Raw genomic sequence first — 20,492 nt, 5'->3', positions numbered from 1 at the left:
TTCAGCTCTGAGTTGGAGGAGGGTGGGAGCTATGTGGTCTTTCATGTTTTGTGGTGCAAGTGTAGTTCAAGATACTGCTCTGTGCAACACCTTGTGCGCAGTATCTCTCCAAATGCCTTATGTGAGTAATTCTCATGTTTAGATCACAGTTAGGTGGTGTCTTCCAATGTCATGAAAATAAACTAGAATTAAGAAAAGTTTCAGTTCTTTAGCCCACAAGCACTTTGGGCTGCATGCTTATGACTGAAGTATAATGCTGTGATAGTGACACAAAGAGTAACGCATCCCAATACTCCAGGGTGCATAATGAAACAAAGGTATTACAGAATTGGAGGTGTGATTACTAAATGTTCTATGATAATCTCATTGCAGTCTTTTGAACTATGCACGGATTATTTCAATTTGGGTCATAAAAGTCTGCTTTAAATATATTTATATAATGAGTAGATTACACTGTGTATCCATCAATACATTTTTATACAGAATTAAAACTAGCTACCTGTATGTTGACTTGGGCAGACGCTCTCCAAATTAATGCCTGTGTCTTGCCTTCATTTTTCTTTATTCTTGAAATACCTTCAGATAGTCAAAGCAGGCAGGACTTCTTCTATTCAGTGATAGGCTCTGGTCCTGACTACCTTTGGTGATAACTAAAAATTGCTTATAGACATGTAAGCTAGAAGATTCAAACAAAATATCCGTGTCTTAGCTATGCATTTTACTAATTATTTCTAGTATAGCTGTGTTGTGGTTTAGGCCTGATTGGCAGCCAACCACAATGCAGCAGCTCTCTCTCCCTTCCCCTCTGGCAATGAGAAGGGACAGAGAGCCAGGCTTGGGGTTCAAGATAGGACTGGGATGGGGGAAAATCCCCCTTTTATGATCACGAGCAAAAGGCAGACTCGTTAGGGGAAGAAAAAAAAGAACATACATTTATTACAGACACTAACAACACATAACAGAGTAGGACAGTGAGAAGCATTGCCACATCTTGAGAACACCTTCCCCCCACCCCTCCCTTCTTCCCGGGCTCAGCTCTGCTCCCGATATCTCTACCTCCTCCCCCAGTGGCGCAGGGGCAGGGAATGGGGGATGCAGTCAGCGCTGCCACTTTCTTCATCTTCGGTGAGGGGAATGTCCGGAACTTGTTCCTCCTGCTCCATCGTGGTCCCCCTCTCACAGCAGACAGTCCTCCACAAACTTTCTCCAACATAAGTTCCTCCCATGGGCCGCAGCATTCCCCACACTGCTCCGTCATGGGTCACTAACTTCCTCCGACTGGATTCCCTCCCACGGGCCGCAGCCCTTCCCGAGCTGCTCCAGCATGGGACACCCCTGCATGCTGCAATCCTCCCAGCGCTGAATTACAGCAGCGGGGCTACCTTTTCCCATGAGACCCCGGCCTTCTTTGGCCACAGAACCTTGATTATCAGAGCAGGAGCCACGGGCCATAAATCAATGTCTGCTCCACTGTAGATCTCCATGGGTGGCAGGGGGGGCCGCCCTGCCGTCTCCCCACAGGATACAGGAGGGTCTCTGCTCCGGCACACCTCCCCCCTCCTTTCTTCCTCTGTTCCTCCACTGACCTTGGTGTTCACGCAGCTGCAGCAACTCCTCCTCACAAGTCCCACTGCCTGTCACCACGTCCCTTCTTAAATACGTTATCGCAGAGGCGCAGCCGATTGGCTCAATTTCCCAAACAGAAGTGGAGCTGGCTTGGAGCTGGGGGAGCTTCGAGAAGCTTCTCACAGGGGGCCGCCCCGATAGCCCCCTCCCCTGCCACCAAAAAACTCCACCACTCACTCAACCCAGGACAAGCTGCAAATATCCTGACTTTGGTGGAATGAATTAGAAAAAAACTAAAACCCAACACAACAATTTACAGTCAGTTTTCTCAGAAAATCTCTTGATTCTAGAGAGCTGGGGTTGTAATGCTGGTATGGAGAATTTTATTATTGACCAGCCAAGATACTTGATATCTGTTCTCCAGCAGTCGTGTGTTTTCTCATCTTGCTCTCAGTCAACACAAAAAAGAACAAAGGTAAATAGGAGTCAGCAAGTGTGTGTGGAACCGGAGTTGTTGCATTTCTCTTAGTTGGACACTCTTCCTCTTAAAATAGCACTGCAAAACACCTCTGTCCTAAGGTGAAGTGGCATGTACAGGGCTGTGCTTACTTTTTTTTTTTCCCCAATAGAGTTTGTACCATATGCAACTGCTTGGGAAAAAAAAACCCCATGCATTTGTTTTTGCTGGTGTCAACCCTCAAAATTTCTCATGGACCTTGGTCTTTTAGATAGAAAGGTAGGAGAGTTTATAACTTCATGGAGTTAGAATGAACCACATCTAACGAGTTTTACAGGTTACTAGAGGTCCAGTGGACTGTAGTTGGAGAATCACAAGCACAGGGTAGGCATACGGCTCTAAAACTTTATCAACAGGATGAATCCTGACCAAAAGTGCCAATTCAAAAATAAAACATCCTCAGTTGCTGAAGCTAATAATTTTTAAGGGCTTGATGTGCTTTGTTATGTAGCTTCTGAGTGATCATGGCAGCATGGGCTTCATCTATGCAGGACAGTGAGAGAGAGTACTGTCATGGCATTGTAATTTTGCTAGAATGCAGGAAACCATAAATCTTCATGATACCAGTAACAGCAAGTACAAATTTACTGTGGCTCTATTGGTGGCCTGGCCTGTGCTGCTGAGCCCCACTTAGCTGCTTCATCGGACTCTGGTCTCTCTCCCCAGAGTCTGAAAGGTGCTACTTGTGTGACTGTTCTCACATCCAGCTATAAGAGGTTCTCTCCTGCCTACCTGCAGGCTTTCCCCAGCAGTGTCTGAGAAAAGCAGGGGTGTTGTACATAGACAATCTGTGAAGCAGGCAAGGTGCCATGGTCTGTGAGTCTTTCTTTTGTACTGGACGTACTCAGAAGAGTAGTGGAACAGGTTGGAACAACCTAGACCTTGGACTAGTGCTTTTCATTGAGTAGTGTTTGTAGATTGTGTACATGTATTGCACCTTGTTCTTGTAAGTCAGGGAAAAGTGCTGGTTTAAATAGGTAGAGTAGAAAATGGAAGTCTGAGTTTGACTAATGAATATAGAGCCTACTTTTGCTTAGGAATTCAATTTATTTTGGAATATCACAGCTAATATGTTAAAATGGGCATTCTTTTCCCCTGCTTCAGTAATAATTTTAGTATAAAACCTGGACATGAGGAGAAACAGTAAATGAAGAAATGCATTGAGGAACTTCTAGTGTAGGGATTTTTTAGTGCTAACTGAGACTAAAAAATGAGATTAGAAAGGAATTTTAAAGCAAATGTGTTGGTTGGTCATGGGATCTTTTACGTATGTTGCAGCTTTCTGCAACATTCATGAAGAGCTATTTTTTGAGAGGAACAGAACAAAAAGCAAGAAGCTATAAACTGCCACCTTGAGTTCAACTTTTATTTCAAATTTAGTTTTTTTTTCAGGAAAGCTAGGCATGCTTGACTTTGACTGCATCTCTCATTCATTCATCCTAACATAAAAATGTTGCATGAGTTGGTGGGACCTAGTAGGATAGTTGCCAGTACCAGTACAGTGCCTTAGGTTTTTCACTGTGGTTCTGAGGACCAGCTGTGGACCTCTTCTGCCTTTGCAGTCTGCCAGCAGTTCGTGGACTGCAATTTGTTAGAAACTGTTCTGATTTACATCATTACGAGTAGGTTGGAAGCTCCTGCTTCCTACGGAAATCAACAGATACCTTCTCCAGCTGCCATTGGGAAATGCATTCACTGAACACTTCAGGGTTTCCAGTATTTTGCTGCCTTATATCTGTATGTGGTAAATTGAGGGTAGTTCCTTTGTTGTACAGACTTTTTTTTGACCTTTATGTTGTCTTTTTTTTTTTTTTTTAAATGGACATTTTATTGATAGCATAGTCCCACAACTACAAAGCAGCAGTGCAGCACAAGTGAGATAGAAAACTTGCATTCCTGACTTCTTTCTCTTGGGCTCTATCACCTTTGTGGCAAACGAGCTGTGAATTATCCAAAATAAGGCTTGAGCAAATGAAAAGTGTACTTGATTTATCTTGTGATAGACTTTTATCAAAAAACTACTGCCAGCTTTTTGAAAAGCTTGCTGTGGGATACCTGCTTCACAATATTCTACTAATTATGTTTGTTTTTAAAATAAATGCATGTTGAGTAGCTCTTGAGCGTGCCATTGTTGCAGGACTGAACTTGATGTGGCAGAGCATCTGTGTTACTGCTCTGTAACAACAATGTATAGCTGCTGTTCCAAGTGCTTGGAAGTTTTCTTATAAAGGTGGTGCTCCAGACACAAAAAGTTCCCAAAGCTAAAAAATGTTCTTCACAGATTCTTCCAGTCAGCTGTCTGAAAATGCCTCTGAGAAATAACTGGCAGAATTTTGGGAACAGGCTTTGTGAGTTGAAGAGCGGAGGCTGCCATGAGTTGTGGCTGGATCAAGGATACTGCATTCATTCATGGTGATTCTTCATGGGAAAGAACAGACTTTTCAAGTATGTTAATAGATGGTTATCGTTCATTAAGGAGATGTCATGGTTTGAGACCAGTTGTGAAATGTTTGTAGAGTCTCCTGGTAGATTTTTCTTTTTTGTTGCTTCATTTTAGTTTTGTTTTTTTGTGTAGAAAGCACAGCAAGATGTCCAACCAGGATAACTGTGTATGTAGCCATACACACAACGCGTGCCTCCTGTGTGTATTTAAAATGAAGGTGTTTAGATTACAGTGATGCTTGGAAAGGTGGGATGGGATTAAATCCCTAGTTTCTATTCTGCATCCCAGATGGTCACCTTGATAGCTGTTGTCTGCTGGGCATGGTTGTGGTGAGAGAGGAGAGCAAAACCTGAGGGAACACTCTTAATCTTGGTGGTACGGTTGCTGTTTCTCTAGCTAATGAACTTGTTCAAGTAGTTCTAGTAGTGCTTTCTTTCATGTTTTGTCTTTCTGAGGGAGGACAGGAGGAGAAATCCATTATTTTAGTTCTCTAGGACAAGAAATGTGTTTTTCTTTGGAAAAGTAACTTTTGATATTGCATCTTTTTAAACATGTGTTAGGTACTTGAAGAAGGGGGGGAAATACTGCATTGTAGCTGAACCCCGTGCTGTCCAGTGACTTGACTTAGCTGAGTAATCACTGCATCTGACAGTCAGTCTGTCTTTTGCTCTCTTGCTTTCAGCTTATGACTTTGAATATATGGAAAGTCTGTGCCTCTTTCATGTTAGCCTGAGTTGTAGGTTTTCTTTTCCACTTGAGTGTGGGAAGGAACAGGTTACTGAAGGAGCCGGATCAAAATGTCTAATTTAGGGAAATAGGTATCTTACATTGTCCAATAACTCTGCCGCTCCCATTCCTGTGGAAATATAGGGTTAATTTTATTACCCAGGTTAATTTTAGGGTGTTCTTCACTGCTCGAATGACTCTTATCTCATAGTTAATTTGTGTGTTTTGATAAGGAACTTTGATAAGTTTTTGTTAAAGGTTTTGGTTTTGCAGCTGGAATCAATGTAATATAAAAATTATGAGAAATCATGGGATATTGAACTAGGAAAGGTAAGTTTTTTTCACTGAAAGGAAAAAGTCAAAGGCAGGGGACTAAAAATAACACACTCACTCCCCCCATCATGTTATTTTTAATATTTATAAGTAACTCCGTAGCAACATTAACCAGTCTTCCTTATGTACTTCTATATGTTTTCAGGAATATATAACCTGATCTGCTTCTATGAGCATTCTTGTCGTTTGTGCTAATTAGCTTTAAAAAAGGAAAAAGGAGCTTATTCTACCATCCAGAGTAAATCCTAGTTTATTTTAAATTACATTCTCCCATCTATTTTTTTTCTCCGTGAAAGAAAGTGCTAATAATGGAGGTCAGGGAATCAATCTCCTGTAAATAGAGAGGCTGCAAATTGTTGTAGAAACATGCAATAACCGGACTCTTCCAGCATGGCTTTGATTCAAGTCCCTGAAGTTTGTCTTAAATGTGTCTTTGCTAGGTTAGGTTTTTCTGCTGCCAGGTGGCTTTGCTAGGTTAGGGTTTTCTGCTTCTCTCTCTTGCACAGAGTGCCCCATAATCCTACTGCTGTTATGCTGAGATTTGAGTGTTGTAGGTTCCTGATATATGGTCAGTTTACCCAGCTAATCCTTTTTCCTCTACAGCCTTTAGAATCTGTGACTGAGGTTTTGCTTTCAAAACTAGAGTGTTTGTTTTTTCTAAAGGCCTGTGATACACTGAAAGTTTTGTGGTGTTTTTTTTTTTGTTGTTGTTTTGGTTTGATTGGTTGGGTGGTTGTTGTTTTTTGTTGTTGTTTTTTTTTTTTTTTTAAAAAAAAAAAGGCAAAACCCCCTTATGTGCATATTTTTCCTTAACAGCTTATTTTTTTTTTTTCTTTGCAGAGATCAGTAGTTTCCAGGTCTTGTCACTGACATTTCCATTTCAAAAGACGCAGGCTTGGTCACTTGAGATGGAAAGTCTGTTGATTTGTCTCAAACCAGAGGTTGGAAACTATTTAAATGCCATCTCTTTAGTGGGATCCATGGAAAACTTTGAACCTGGTTATTTTTAAGACAGTTTGCAGAAGAACCCTTTTCACAGAAGTGTCTGCCAAACAAATTGTTTTCTTGTTGATCTGTACTGTAAAACTGAGGTGAACCACACGGCAGTTGGGTAAATTGAATGATGATTTTAACTGATAACATTTTCTACCTTTTTGGTAATGTGTGTGGGGGCAGAGGGTGTGACAGAGGATAATTACCTAGTCTTCTCTATAAGCCTGATAAAATTTTGACCTGGTCAGGCAATTATACCCCGAAGTTGTCATAATATTTCACATTTGGTGCCTTTTTATAAAATTTTTGTTGTGTTTGGTGTCAGGGATTGTTAGTTAATTACTTTTCTTTCTTCCATCATCATGGTTGTTTTCTTCTTGCTTCCAGGCATGATGTATGAATAAATACTCTGATTTAAAAAGCATGCACATTTAAAGTTTTATTAGCAGCTAGGACAATTTGTACCAGTGAGTGATAAATCTTGAGCTATAAAGCCAGTACAGCTGGAGTGCAGAACACAGTGTTGTTATTTTTTTTCTCTGTAGAACAATTCCTTGTATGTAGGTGTACATGCTGTGCGCAACTCCCTCCCTGTGTTGTACAGATACATTATGTTCACTGGTGAAAGCTGAAGCATTTCCTTCAGTTTGCTGCATAATTTATCATCTGTTATTTGTACTGTAGTAATTTCAGGTGACATCCTTGAAATATTTGAGTTTTGTACATACAGCAGTGTGCCCAGGCGGGCCAAGAAGGTCAGTGGCATCCTGGCTTGTATCAGAAATAGCCAGCAGGACTTAGGGGAGCGTACTCGGCACTGGTGAGGCCGCACCTCGAATGCTGTGTGTTAGGTTTTGCACCCCTCACCACAAGAAAGACACTGAGGTGCTGGAGTGCGTCCAGAGAAGAGTAACAAAGCTGGTGAAGGGTCTAGAGAACAAGGTTTATGAGGAGCGACTTGAGGGAACAGGGGTGGTTTAGTCTGGAGAAAAGGAGGCTGAGGGGAGACCTTATTGCTTTCTACAACTGCCTGAGAGGAGGTTGTAGAGAGGTGGGTGTTGGACTCTTTTCCCAAGTAACAAGTGATAGGATGAGAGAAAATGGCTTCAAGTTGTGCCAAGGGGAGGTTTAGATTGGATATTAGGGAAAATATTTTCACCACAAGGTTTATCAAGCATTGGAACAGGCTGCCCAGGGAAGTAGTTGAGTCACCAATCCTGGAGGGATTTGGAAGATCTGTACATGTAGCGCTTGGGAACATGGCTTAGTGGTGGACTTGGCACTGTTGGGTTTACAGCTGGACTCTATCTTGAAAGTCTCTTCCAACCTAAATGATTCCATGATTCTCTAACATTTTAGAAAACTTTCTCTTTGGAAATACTGGCTCATTCTTTTTTTCCTCAGCTTCCATCAGTGAAACTCAAACACTACCAAGCCAAGTATTACACTCCTGTACTCATTCTCTATGATATAAAGTGTTCCTCATATCATCGAAGTGGTGAAAATAGTCACTTCCAGTGTGGGGAATACACAGTAATTACTAAGGGAAGTTGTGAATACTTCTGTGGTATTGCTTGAATTATGCAAGAAACTGCATTCTCATCTCTCTTGTGAGAACACCTTGTGTCAGAAATGCAGAGTACATGTTAATGCATCTGAAACAATCAAGTTATGGAAAACCCAAGAAAGTTATGTAGGCTAGTACTTTCACTCTCAAATTATACAGATTATGCTCATTTAGAAACAAAACCAGCTTGACTTTTATCTAAAAATGAGGTAGTAAATTTAAGCTGATTCTTGTGTCAAAGCATAATGGAGGTAAATAATCTAAAAAAGATTTGCTGTGTTATATACTGTAAGTCTTCCTTTTGTTTAAAAACAGAATGAAATATGAAAGCTGCATTAGAATACTAAAAAAATGGCTGTTTCCTGCTTCTAAGTTATATTGGTATAACTGTGTAGGGATGTAAGATGTTTCTTTTGCGCCTTGTGCTTCTCATGAGGATATGATAGTTGCTCTTGACTGTCCTAAATTGCTTTTGCTCAATTGTTTTGTTTTGTTTTTTAATCACTTAGTGGTCTCTGATTTGGGAACAAATTGCCACTGATACCCATGTTAGAAAATAATTTGAGAAATGCACTGCAATCCGAGAGCACTGAGGCTTTCATACAGATTGTATGTCGGGAATTTTAAGGTCAAAGATTTTTTTCCTAATCACAGTTAGTAAATTTGACTCCATGTCTCTTTCAGGTAGGTAGTAATATCCCACAATTTATTTATTGGTCTATTATGAAATTTCTAATCTGAAATTGGTGGGAGGATTATGGGATTTCTTTGCACATAGAGTTGAAATATTGCACAACTGTCCGGACTAGAGATGAGTTAAGTTTCTCTTTTAGCATATACCATACTACATAGTTGAATATTTAAATAAATATTTCCTGGCAAGCTCTGTTAGTGGTTATTGATGGCAGGAACAATGATGATGTTATTCTGCCCAGGCCAGAAAATTGCAATAAATAGAGAAGCCGGCAGGTGAAATGATGCTGGAGCATCAGGGCTCCCTCTAGCAACATGTTTGGAAGAGTAACAGTGAAAGCAGTGAAAGGGGAGTGGGAGCCTCATCCTTAACTTTCACATTACATATGTCAGTGCTTTCTGCTCTTTTTATTTATTTAAAGAATTCCTGTACTCAGTATACAGATGTAGAAATACTATGTGGTGTATGTATATGGTTTTGGACTGACCTAATTAGAAGCTTCAGTTTTAATTCAGGAAAAATTTCCTTTTGACACATACCTGTTGTGTTGTATATGTAAAATCCCCATTTGATGGTTTTGGAAATGCATGTAGTAAAATCTTTTTTTAATTTGGGTGTCTAGTTTAGGTACCCACTGCTATGCTGTCTGGTGATTTTTTTTTTTCTGGAAACTATATATGACATAAGTACAGGCCATCCTCTGCATCACAGTTGCTGCCAGATGTTTTCTCTATTAAAACTTGGATTCATTTCACTTCTATGTCTAGCTGCAGCATAGTCTTGAACTATTCCTTCTCTGGGGGCATGTTGTGGTCATCCCATCCTTCTTGATGCTGAATATTCACCCCGGCTTGTCTTTTGTGGATGAAAGTCTGTACCTCATAAAAGGAATGCAATGCAAATCTTTCCAGAATTCCTACCCTCTGCATGTTGAATTTGGGTTTTTAAGGTGGTTTTTCTGTTTGTAGAAATGCACTAAATTGTCAGGTATTTTCCAAAATGCACTCATAGCCTCACGTTTAAATAAGTAAATAAATAGCCTGAAGGTTGGGTACTTGGTCATTACTTGTTGAATTATAGATCTTGGCTGCTCATTTGTTTGATTCCTCACTGTATTTTCCTCTGTCCTCTCCCGCTTGAATCCTGTTGCACTTGAGACAATAAAGCTGCACTGCCTAAGGTCTTTCTCAGCCTACTGGAAGTATTTAATTTTCATGACTCATGAGCAGAGGAACTGGTGAAAGTGTAACTTTATTTTCTGTACCTTTTATGGTCTTACTGATGACAAAGTATTTGGTAGCTGTTTCATATAACACTCTAATTATACATGTACAGGTGTGCTGAGTTCATGTTTGGACATGATTTGTTGTGGAGAAATCACAGTATCTTGCAAGTTTGTTCTCCTTGTGGGTTTTTTGTCAACCTATGCAAATGTTCAGACAGGCAGTAATTCCATACAAGTGTCAGTGTTTTGAGATCTGCCATTCTGAAGAGAGAAAACATTACGGATGATGCTTCTTTTTGCAAAGGTTTTCATGTTTAATGTTGACATTTCTGCAGACTTGATGTACAGCTTCATAAAATATTTCAAACCGTCAGTTGAACAGCATGTTCTTTTAAAGATGATAAAAATACTTGCTCTAGTCATTTACTGGGGAGGTGGCTACCAGCTCTCCTTGTGATTTGGCTGCCCACTTTCCATTACGGAATTGTCTTCTGACTTCTTATGAGAAGCACTTGCATTTTTTTTGCAGATGGCTGGAGCTAAGCAGGAAGAGAGCTCTGTCTGGTAAAAGGCCTTTATTGCATGAGATCCTGTTTAAGATTCATTTAGCTACAAACTGGGGGGGGTGGGGAGAAAGGGTGTTTTTGGCTTGGGTGGTGTTTTTTTTTTTTTTTCTCTCCTCCCTCCCCCCCCCCCCCCCCCACCCCTTTGCTTGCTGCTGTGGAGGAAAAAAAGATCTTGCTGAAACTATTTACTGAGTGTGAACTCTCCCAGATGATGTCCATGCTCAGTGGCAGCAGATGTGGCATGTGAAAAACCTGCCAGCTGGCATGTTTGCTGTGACCACCTCATCCCAGAGTGAGCTGTGCTCCTCCTCCAGCTTTCTCAATCACATCATGTTTTGGTCACGTGTGCTTTCTGAGACAATAGACTTCAGATAACAAAGTCAGTCCTGTTTCTTCAAAGAGCGAAATCTCTGTGCCCCGGTGATGGGCTAGGTCCTCCTGCTGCGTTGATGTAACAGCTTTACCTGACTGCCATGAGTGAATTTTGATGACTAAAGAAATTAGATAGACATGTCCTGTTAGTTATTTGCATTTTGAAAAAGTACTCTGAATTCAGAGAATATTTAAGTTAAGGTGAGCTGTGAGGGGTTAATACTTCATTGTCCGTATGCAGAGTATAGCTTTGATAATGTGGGATTGCCCCTCAACCACAAAACTCTTATAAATTGGAGAATATAATAGCAAAATTGAGCTTCTGCCAAAGAGCAAGCTAGTCTTTTCTTTTGCAATCAAAACAATATTTCAACATAATATATTCTGTTTTATATAAACATTATAGTTATTGTCTGAGAAAGAAATAAATACTCCAGAATTAAAACATTCAGAATGCTGATGTTGGATAAGTATCTGTACAATAAACAGTTTTTTCCCTGTAACTATTATTTCTTTTACAGAGTTTCCCAGTTGAGGAGAATGTTTTCAGTTATCTAGCACAATTTTTTCATCCTTAAGCGGTATGATCTTCTGATTTACTTGCTACTGAATACCCTTGCCTGTTTGCAAATTGTCCTTGAGATATCAATAGCTTAATTTAGGATATAAATGGTTTGTGGAACAGAAACATAATCATCCTACAGAATAAATATGAGTAGAGAAATCTGTGGTGTTTGACAAGAATTCTAATTGAAGTATACAGTGTCTGGAAATTGATGTTCCATTCAGTGACCAGAGTTGCCTTATAAAAGGCTTCAGTAAGTTTTATATTTCTGCTAGAAAATTCACTATTAGAAGTGTAATTTCACCTTCTGAATTCATATACCTTTACATTAATAATAGTAAAATCCTGATCTCTGAAAAGCAATGTTTTCATTTCTCGTTTTCTAATTCAGTCACTTCTGAAAGACAGTCCCCAGGTCTGTGCTGCTTACAGAGCTGAAGGTATTGTAGAAAGTTTTGTCAGTGAAGGCTTTGATGGTACAGCTATTTTGATATTGTGTATTCAAACTGTTGCTTCTGGAATGAGGCAGAGTTTTGTTTTGGGAACAGATTATACAGAACATCGGTGTCCATCTTGCTGCCATATGGTGCAGTGTGATATAGGGAAACCTTTGCAGCAAATCCTGAACTGCTAGTTTTTATCTTTGGGAATTGTGTGAATTTGGTGGAATGCTCTCATAATTTTCTTCATTGCAAATTAGTTTTTCTTAGTCTTTCCTTTCTAATTTACCACTTCTTTTGGTCTCCTTTGTCGTCAGAGACGTGGAGGTTGTAAGGATCAGGAAGATGGTTACGATTACTTTGAAGACCAGTTATCCTTGTGGTATTCCACAATAACTTCCATCACAGTTACCTGACCCTTCAGCAGAGTCTTCAGGATACAGGTCTTCTGTCAGGGTGCTTGCAGGATTGTTTCTTTCTGAAGCGGTGAATTTATTGGTAGGGTTGTGTAGGGTCAGGGATGCAGCTTGTCCTTCTCTTTTGTGAACTGTAACTTACTCTGTGTTCCTGAAGAGGAGAACTGAAAGATTTAGTCACCACCTGAGCTGGCGTAGGGATGCACTTTTTATGTAAGAGCTCTTGGAGATGCTCGAGGAGAGCCTTTAGTTCCACTGAGGTACTAAATGTGCTGTTCTGCCTACCCTGTGATGCAAAGAGGAAAATGCTCTTGTCAGAGTGGGGTAGGGCTGGCTTGCTGATTTAGGAGATCCAGCTACTAAGGCAAATAACAAAAGCCTGAGAAGGTGTGGTGCAGCCAAGGGACAATACCAGCATGATTTGGCAGTTTGCCCATACTCGCATAAGGTGCTACTTTGTGTTATTACATATACTGTAATTAATATGTTAATTAGTTGTTTCTTGATGTGGGGGAATGTGGAGTTTGTACCCTTGTACTTGAAAGGGTAGTAGGAGGAGAAATGAGTAAAGTCTGTTTTCATTGGTAAAAGTTGGAGAACTATAGGAGGCAGGTAAGATGATATGTGTGTGATGTTGTTATGCTGGATACTTTCTATAGGAGAAAACAATGGTTGGAGATTATGGCATCTAAAACATTTTGCATATCTATGAAAATAAGAGTCTACTCTGCTAAAATCTGAAAGCTTTCTCAACTTGCTTCTGATGTGGGGAGTACTGGCATTTAGACGACATAATTATGCATTGGAAAGAAGGAAAATCATAAAATATGACAGAAGTAACATGTGAAATAAAATCTTGGAAAAATTGGGTGGTTGTCTCAAGAAGGGAGGAGAAGGTTAGAGTGTCTCTGGCATGCCACTTACATGTGGTTTGTTCAGGCTAAATAGCGTGTTTTTACTTGTTGCATAATTATGCCATAATTGACAACTCTAGCGTGCACTAAAACTGGTAATAGGGCATGTCAAACACTGTGGAAGAAACATTTAAGACCAGTTGGTTCCTAACAGAGGCGCTGTTCTGAGGAATGGTATTCGTTGCCCAATATTCAGTTTTCTCTCTTTTTCTAGGATTGGACAATAAAAACATGCTTTTCTCTTGGCTTTTAGGTGTTCACTTCCTGCTTGCATTAGTTGGGAGAGTCACGACAAAACTTGGGCTTTTAGTGTAACAGAAGAATGACACAAATTCCTATCTGTGACAAGTTAAAAAGAAAAATTATATTAGAGATTGAGATTCCTAAAGTTGTTTTAATTTCTTGTATTTATCTATAAATTACTGTAGGGTTGGTTGTTTTCCATTTTATTGTTGCAATTTTCTTTTTTCTATGAGATGCTCGAATGCAAAGCTTTTTTTTTTTTTTTTTTTTATTTGGTAACAAAAACCCTTTCATGTTAAAATTTGAAAGACTTTTTCCTAAACCATTGTTGCTGCTGTTTGCTAGCTCTTCCTCTTTTCCATTGTGTTTGGAAAAATTTAACTCTTATTTATATGTGCGTGTAAAAGTGATCTAGAGTAACACCAAATTTCTGAGGGTTTTTAGGAAATAATAAAACACATTGTAACTTTGGTACAATTGGTGTAGATTTGTCTCAGACCTGGGCAAATGGATGTGGAGGTTGTGAAGCTGTCAACTGCTGGATGCTCAGGAGCTGCGGCTGGAAAGGTGCCTTTGGGCTGGCAGGAACAGAATGCTGCGTCACTAGTTGAATTAGACTGAAACGGTGAGAGGTTGTGGTTTTTCTTATTTGTTTTAAAGGTGTGGGATGGTCCAAATTTGCTTACACTGTATTATGCTGGGAGGGGAAGTGAAGCTACTTGACAAGTCAGTAATGAGTTGTTTTTTAATCCTCATACCTGAATTTGGTAAGCTTTCAGAAACTTGTGAGTTGCTGTGGGTAATGTGGCATTGTCAAAATGAGACTCCAGAAACCTTTTAGTCTTTGAATTTGATTTCCATTCTGGTTTTGGAGGGGAATGAAAAACTTTGTATTTTAGCTTTATTGACATTTTCTTCTGTTTTGATGGTTCTTTCAATATACTTACCAGATATAAGAGTAGTAAAAAGTGTATTTGGTTTTAGAGAGTTGGAATATGTTACTGTTCTCAAGAATCTGCCACATGGCTTGCATCTGCTAAGTTGATAAGTAAATCCTGTTTATCCACTTTACTAAGGTAATAACTAAATCTTGTTCATGTTCTCAGTGTCATGGATTATACTGGATTCATTGTTCACCTTGCTAGAGGGGACACAGAAGAGAAACATGGAGTTGCTTTTGTAAGCGTTGAGATGGTGCGTGTCTTGTACAAAACATCATACGAGTCCATATTGCAGCTCTTGGACAAACTATTTTAAGTACTCTGTTCCTCTGAGACTGCTTCGTTAGCTCTTGCAAGTGAGAGAGATGCCTGGGAAGAAGAGGGGAGAGGCCGACTCTCCCTCAGCTTGTCCTTGCCTGTTTCACGACAGTGCATAGCTTGCCCGATCTTGGTCTACTGCGAGGAAAATAGATCAAGAAGTCTAATAGCAGTCCTTAATGTAGTAACATAGCTAGCAGACGAGCTTGATAGTTAAATCTGAGTGTTTGTTAACCTTTTAGCTTTTTGAGGAGATTGTTGTCGAACGAGACTTAAGCAATTTTAACCCATGTTATATAAAGCTGCCAGAAATCTGTTAGTCCTGGAGTAGTGTATATGTTAGTGTCAATGATGTTTGTAGTTAGGGATGGGGAGTGGTGATGTAATTCCAGTCCTTCTTAAAGAATGATCATAAAACATTAAGAGTGAAACTTGATGTAAAATCTGTGTTTTGCTGTAGAAAAATATTAACAGTAATACAAAAGGTAATCCTCCTGCCATGCAGAAGAGATCTAGGATAGCCTTAGAAAGCAATATTGTCTTGCTTCAGGCAAGAGTTTTAGGTGGCTGACACTGAAGTTAGTGCTGATCTTAAAGGGGGAGTGATTTCAGTCTCCTGCTCTAAGTGAGAGCTGGCCACTGCCTAGCAACTAATGGTGTCCTGTTGGCTCGTCTCCACTCAGATAAGGAACAAAAATACTTTCATCCAAATCCAAATGGAAAAATATAGAGGTATTTGTGTGGGGCCCTGGCAGTGTATCTGGCACAGGACGAGCTGACAGGAGTGCCTATTACCGAAGTCTTTCAGAGCAAAGTGGGGGGAGCTGGAGGCTGCTCCTATTTCTTTTGGTGTGTTTTTAGTAGTTCCATTCAAACATGAAAAATTACAGTGTACTGATATTGGCATTAACAAAGAGAGAAAATTAAAAGGTGTTCTTATGTCACTCCCTTCTCTCTTTGGAAATGTATCTGCCTTTCTCTTAAGTCTTTTGGTCAACACTTAGCAGATGCTTGGTTTCTTTTAGTGTTTTAAGAAAGTGAGTCTTTGAAATGGGTTTGCCAAGATTGCATTTTACTCAGGAAAAAGTGTTAGTGTTTGGTTGATATTTAAACGCTCTTTGATCTTGAAATGCCCTGTTCTTCCCTTTAAATGATAGCAGCAGCTTTCAACAAGCAACAATCCTATTACTGTTTCCTATATCTTTATATTTTGGCGTTACTGTGTAGAATGTGGAGATTAGGGAGAATAAAATAATTATTTTCTGGTCCCCTAAATTCTCATTGTGTTTTTTCAGTAGGCTACAGCATTATTCAGACAATCAGCATAACTGGCCGTGTTGTTTGATACACACCATACTTGAGTACTGTCTTATTCTAATGTATGTAGCTGGAATCCGTGTAAGTTTACAATCTGTTATATAGCACGTACTGGTATTGCAAGCTCTGATGCTGATGTGGAACAATACTGGGATGTATCTGTCAGTGTGAGCTGAATAATTTTGCTGTAGTAAAGGTATTCTGACACAGAAGAAAGCCAGGTTACATTTATGAAATTTCTAACTTAAGCAACAGCGTTTAAATGGTAACACAGTAATAAGAGAGTATAGTACTTATGATGATATCCGCATCTAGCTTGCTTTTATAGAGTTTTATAAGTGCCTATAACTATGTGGCTGTCTGTGTATGTACTATAGGCTATGTGGAATTTATCAGGGTAAAGGCTGGAGCAGTTTCATGGAGTTTGTCCCACAGTGGAAGGTTTGACTGCAGGCTCTCAGGTGTTTTGCTCCGGCCATGGTTTGTCAGGCGACAAGGAAGTCCAACAAAGAGCTATGTTGTCATTTTGAGTCTAGCCACAGTCCTAGTAACTTTTCCTGTGCTGTAGCAAAATGAGTTCAGTATTTTTACTCAGTCCTTTCTCAAAAGTTTTCCTCCGTCTCTACTTGATACTCAGTTTTGTTTCTTTTAGTTTAGCAAGAGGCGGGCCAGAGACCCTTCCATTCCTGTGAATACCTGGGCACCAGTGGTTCTGCCCAGCAAGGTGCTGGTTTGTGTTACACCAGTGCTGTTTTGGTGTAGGGAATGAAAACAGAGTGTGACCTTAAATGTAAATTTAGCTAAAATAAACTAAGACTGATGGATGATATATAAACATTGGAGTATGAATCTTGTAGTTAACATCTGCTGACTAAGCAGGATAAATCTTTTTGTTTTGGCAATAGTCAGGACTCTGATCATTGCATCAGTCTGTACCAAATGACTGGAGTGTTCTTACCCCAGTCAGAAGGTTTGTTTCTTCCCAGTTACATCTTGCAACATGTAATTGGTTCTTATTTTACTCTAGTGACTTCTCATGTTTGTTAAAAGTGCCAAGTTCTTAAAACCTGTCAGAAAATCTTCCTATTTCATTGTCTTTTCTTCTAGGTGTTGGTTTAATAGCCAGGTATCTGTGGCTTTTCTTGACCCATCAGGTTACTCTTCTGTGTAAACCCAAACCCCCAACCTCTCCCCCTGCCAGTGCATTCCAAAATTTTCTGGAATAGTTTTTAAACATTTCAGAGATGATTTGTGGAAAGATGTTGCAAAAATTTAATGTGTCTTCATGGCTTTAATACAGGAACTCTGCAAATCTCATTTTGGTGTGTTAAAAGGTTACTGCTTCCAACCACCTACTCAGCCCTTTAGTCAGTAATTTCCAATTCCTTAGCAGATTCACTGAAGAGAAATGCATAATGTGGCTTTCTAATCCTGTGAGAAGCTCAGTGTTTTGACTCAGCCCCTTCACTACTTGAGTGAAGATGTTGGACTTGGAACTGAAAGAGTCGGAGTGTGGGCACAGGTTCTGTCTGCTGTCATTGTCACCAGAGAGGCGGCTTTTGGTGGTGAAGTGGGACATATAGTCATGCAGGAGGCTGTTTTGCACCACTCTAGAAAGGCTCATCAAAGCCCATAGCCCACTTGAGTATTTTAGTACCCTTTCAGTCTGTGAAGGAGAAAGGGGGTGGTGCATGTGTGGTGCTGCATGCTTTCTCTTAACATCTACCTTGCTCAACATTGAGTACTTCACCTCTGCAAGTGGGAGAAAAAATAATAAACAGTACCTTCCTCTAGCATGGGGCTACCTCACATGACAGGGCTTTATCTGGGGATTATCAGATTCAGGAAAACTAAATAAGTTTGGGAGAGTGTGTGTTGTTGGACCCTTTCTCCCATAAATAAACTTTTCAGCCTTGTGTTGTGACCTGGCTCACAAATGAGCATAACATTAGTTGTCTAAGGAACTTGTTATTTTCCATATTTACACCCATCACAGCTGGCAGAACTTGTTTCTTTTGCTGTCTGCTTTATGAGCAGACTTTTAGCCCACAAGACATTTGAGTTAAAATACCAATGTTTCCTTTTGTGTGGGAATTGCATTTTCCTTCAACCTTCTTACCCTTCTTTCTTCAACCCTCCGCAGCATCCTGCTGCATCATGTGTTGAAGAAAACATGTACGGGCTTTAGAAGCAGTAGCAAAAGGGATGTGAGTCCCTGGCAGCATGGCATCACACGGAACAGTGCTGTTATAAAATAGGTGAGGAAAGGACTAATGAGAAATGGGTGGAAAGAAAACAATGTGGAATTGCAAGGAACAGAAAGCTTTTTTTTCATTTTATGTTGTGTCTTGCTGTTTGTAGAGTATTTGTGACTTATCCTTTTAAGTGGTTGAACTGAACTTTCAGTGCAGCATTATATGTCAAAGTTGTACTTGACTATGATACATGATAAAACATGCGTTGGATGCAGGACTTATCATAAAGTTGTTTTTTGAAACAAAACAAGAACAAAAAAAAGCCCAAGTTTGTAGTCTTTTAGCTCCAGTTAATATTAAAAACCAAAATGCTTAGCTAGTCCATTAAACGAGTTGCTCTTAGCCCTTCAGAACTGCATGTGATAAGAGAAAGATTATAGATTAACTAAATATTTCAACTTGTCCTTAACCTTGGCTGACAACAAAAATGTGAGTAAAACCTTTACTACCTGGGTAGGAGTTGTACCAGGACATGCATCCTTTTTTTCCGTTGAGCATTTCCATCCTTCTGGAACTTTTGAACTCTAGAACTCCAACCTGCACATGTCAGCACAACAGAAAAGTGTGTGCATGTTGCTTACAGCTTTATAAATTTTAATAAGGGTTTATAATGGTTATATTGTGGCTGAATATAGAGTCTGATTACTTCCTGAGGGATGTAAGAGTGCAGCTCTCTGACCCCAAATAGTAAAACACTAATAGGTAAAGATTTGGTTTAAGGAAACATTTTAGCAATATTACAAAGCAGTTATTGTACAAATTAATTTTAATGCTGTCCATTTAACTTAATTAACTTCTCACATAGTTTAGCTTCATGGAATTTCTGGTTCCAGTGCAACAATTCTCTTAAATTTTTTTTTTTTTTTTTTTTTATGTAGAAATTTTTACTAGCAGAGCTAGCTATGTAAAGAATATAAAAAATTCTAAGGTGCATATTTGTGCTGAGAAACATACTAGTAAATTTAGGTTAGCAGATTAAGACAGTTGGCACAATGTACTCTGAGTGTTGGGCCTTAAACTTCTGTAGTTACAGATCTGTTAGTATGGCCTGTGCATTAAATTATGGTATAGTGAAGTGTAAGAATAGGTCTAATGCGGTACGATGAACGCACTTGTTTTCTACTATATAGCCTTGTATAAAGAAATATGTGCAACAAATTCCCAGATGAGATCAGAAGAGTGTTAGACAATACTGGATGTCTTGTAATGTCCTTAGGCAGACCTGTGTTAAGAGTTTCTTGTGGAAGTTCATTATTCTAGGGGTAGGGGGATCTTCTGGCCTTCTTAAAATGATTTCCTAACCTTCAGTACGTGTTTTTTCTTTGCAGACCTTTCAGCAGCACAGAGAAAATTTGCCCATTCTCTGAGAGACTTTAAATTTGAATTCATTGGTGATGCAGAGACAGATGATGAAAGATACATAGGTAGGTAAGAAGTGACTATAAGTGGCTGTATTTTGCATTGCCATCCTGCAACATGATTAAACTTTTTTTCTGGTTTTGTATTACAGATGCATCACTTCATGAGTTTTCAAACTTTTTAAAAAATCTGGAAGAACAAAGGGAAATTTTGGTGAGTTGCCATAAAATTTTTAAAAGGCCATACATACCGCAAAGAGTAAGATAAAAGTCAAAGTTGCTTACTGCTTTGTTAACCACCAGGATGTTGGTACCTGTAACTGAAAGGTGAAAGCTGCCGTTGTGCAGCCTCTGATTCTGCAGTCTAGAGTTACAGACAGCAGCTAGTTCTCATTAAAGAAGAAAGCTGTTGTGTAAGGAAGGGCAGATCACTATGAGTTGGTTTAAAATGGTAGTGCCCTGATAAATTGTGGCTGGGGTGAATGAGAAAACCATCATAAGGTTGTTTGCCATTTACAGTAAAAAGCAAGATGAAAGAATTAATACTGCAGCAGGACACCCAAAGGTTGAGAAGTTGGCTGGATTTGGATCCAGGACCGCTGTGGCTCCAGCATCAGTGCTTCTGTGGATTTGGGATGCAACCTGTTGGGTGGATGCTGTAGTGGACTTATAAACTTTTTCTTTGTAGGTGAGCTTTCTGGTGGAGGGTTGCATCTGCAAACG

The 20,492-nt window shown here is 39.6% G+C and overlaps 1 protein-coding gene across 5 annotated transcripts in view; it reads left to right on the top strand.

The window, feature by feature from the left end:
* ARHGAP10 (Rho GTPase activating protein 10) overlaps window positions 1-20,492 on the top strand; it is a 159,946-nt gene that overhangs the window by 24,414 nt on the left and 115,040 nt on the right. For all 5 annotated transcript variants that reach the window (XR_006165645.1, XR_006165646.1, XM_042796386.1 and 2 more), the window contains exons 2-3: window positions 19,740-19,835; window positions 19,922-19,983. Coding sequence is in view for 3 of the 5 variants with exons in the window: in XM_042796386.1 (XP_042652320.1) it covers window positions 19,740-19,835; window positions 19,922-19,983 (158 nt within the window). In the remaining 2 variants the exon portion in view is untranslated. The remainder of the gene's footprint in view (window positions 1-19,739; window positions 19,836-19,921; window positions 19,984-20,492) is intronic.

Source organism: Tyto alba, unplaced genomic scaffold (genome assembly GCF_018691265.1).
Source record: "Tyto alba isolate M040663 unplaced genomic scaffold, T.alba_DEE_v4.0 Super-Scaffold_23, whole genome shotgun sequence".
NCBI classification, from domain to species: domain Eukaryota; kingdom Metazoa; phylum Chordata; class Aves; order Strigiformes; family Tytonidae; genus Tyto; species Tyto alba.
Note: the sequence above shows the minus strand (reverse complement) of the source record. Positions and strands in the feature narration are given on the sequence as shown.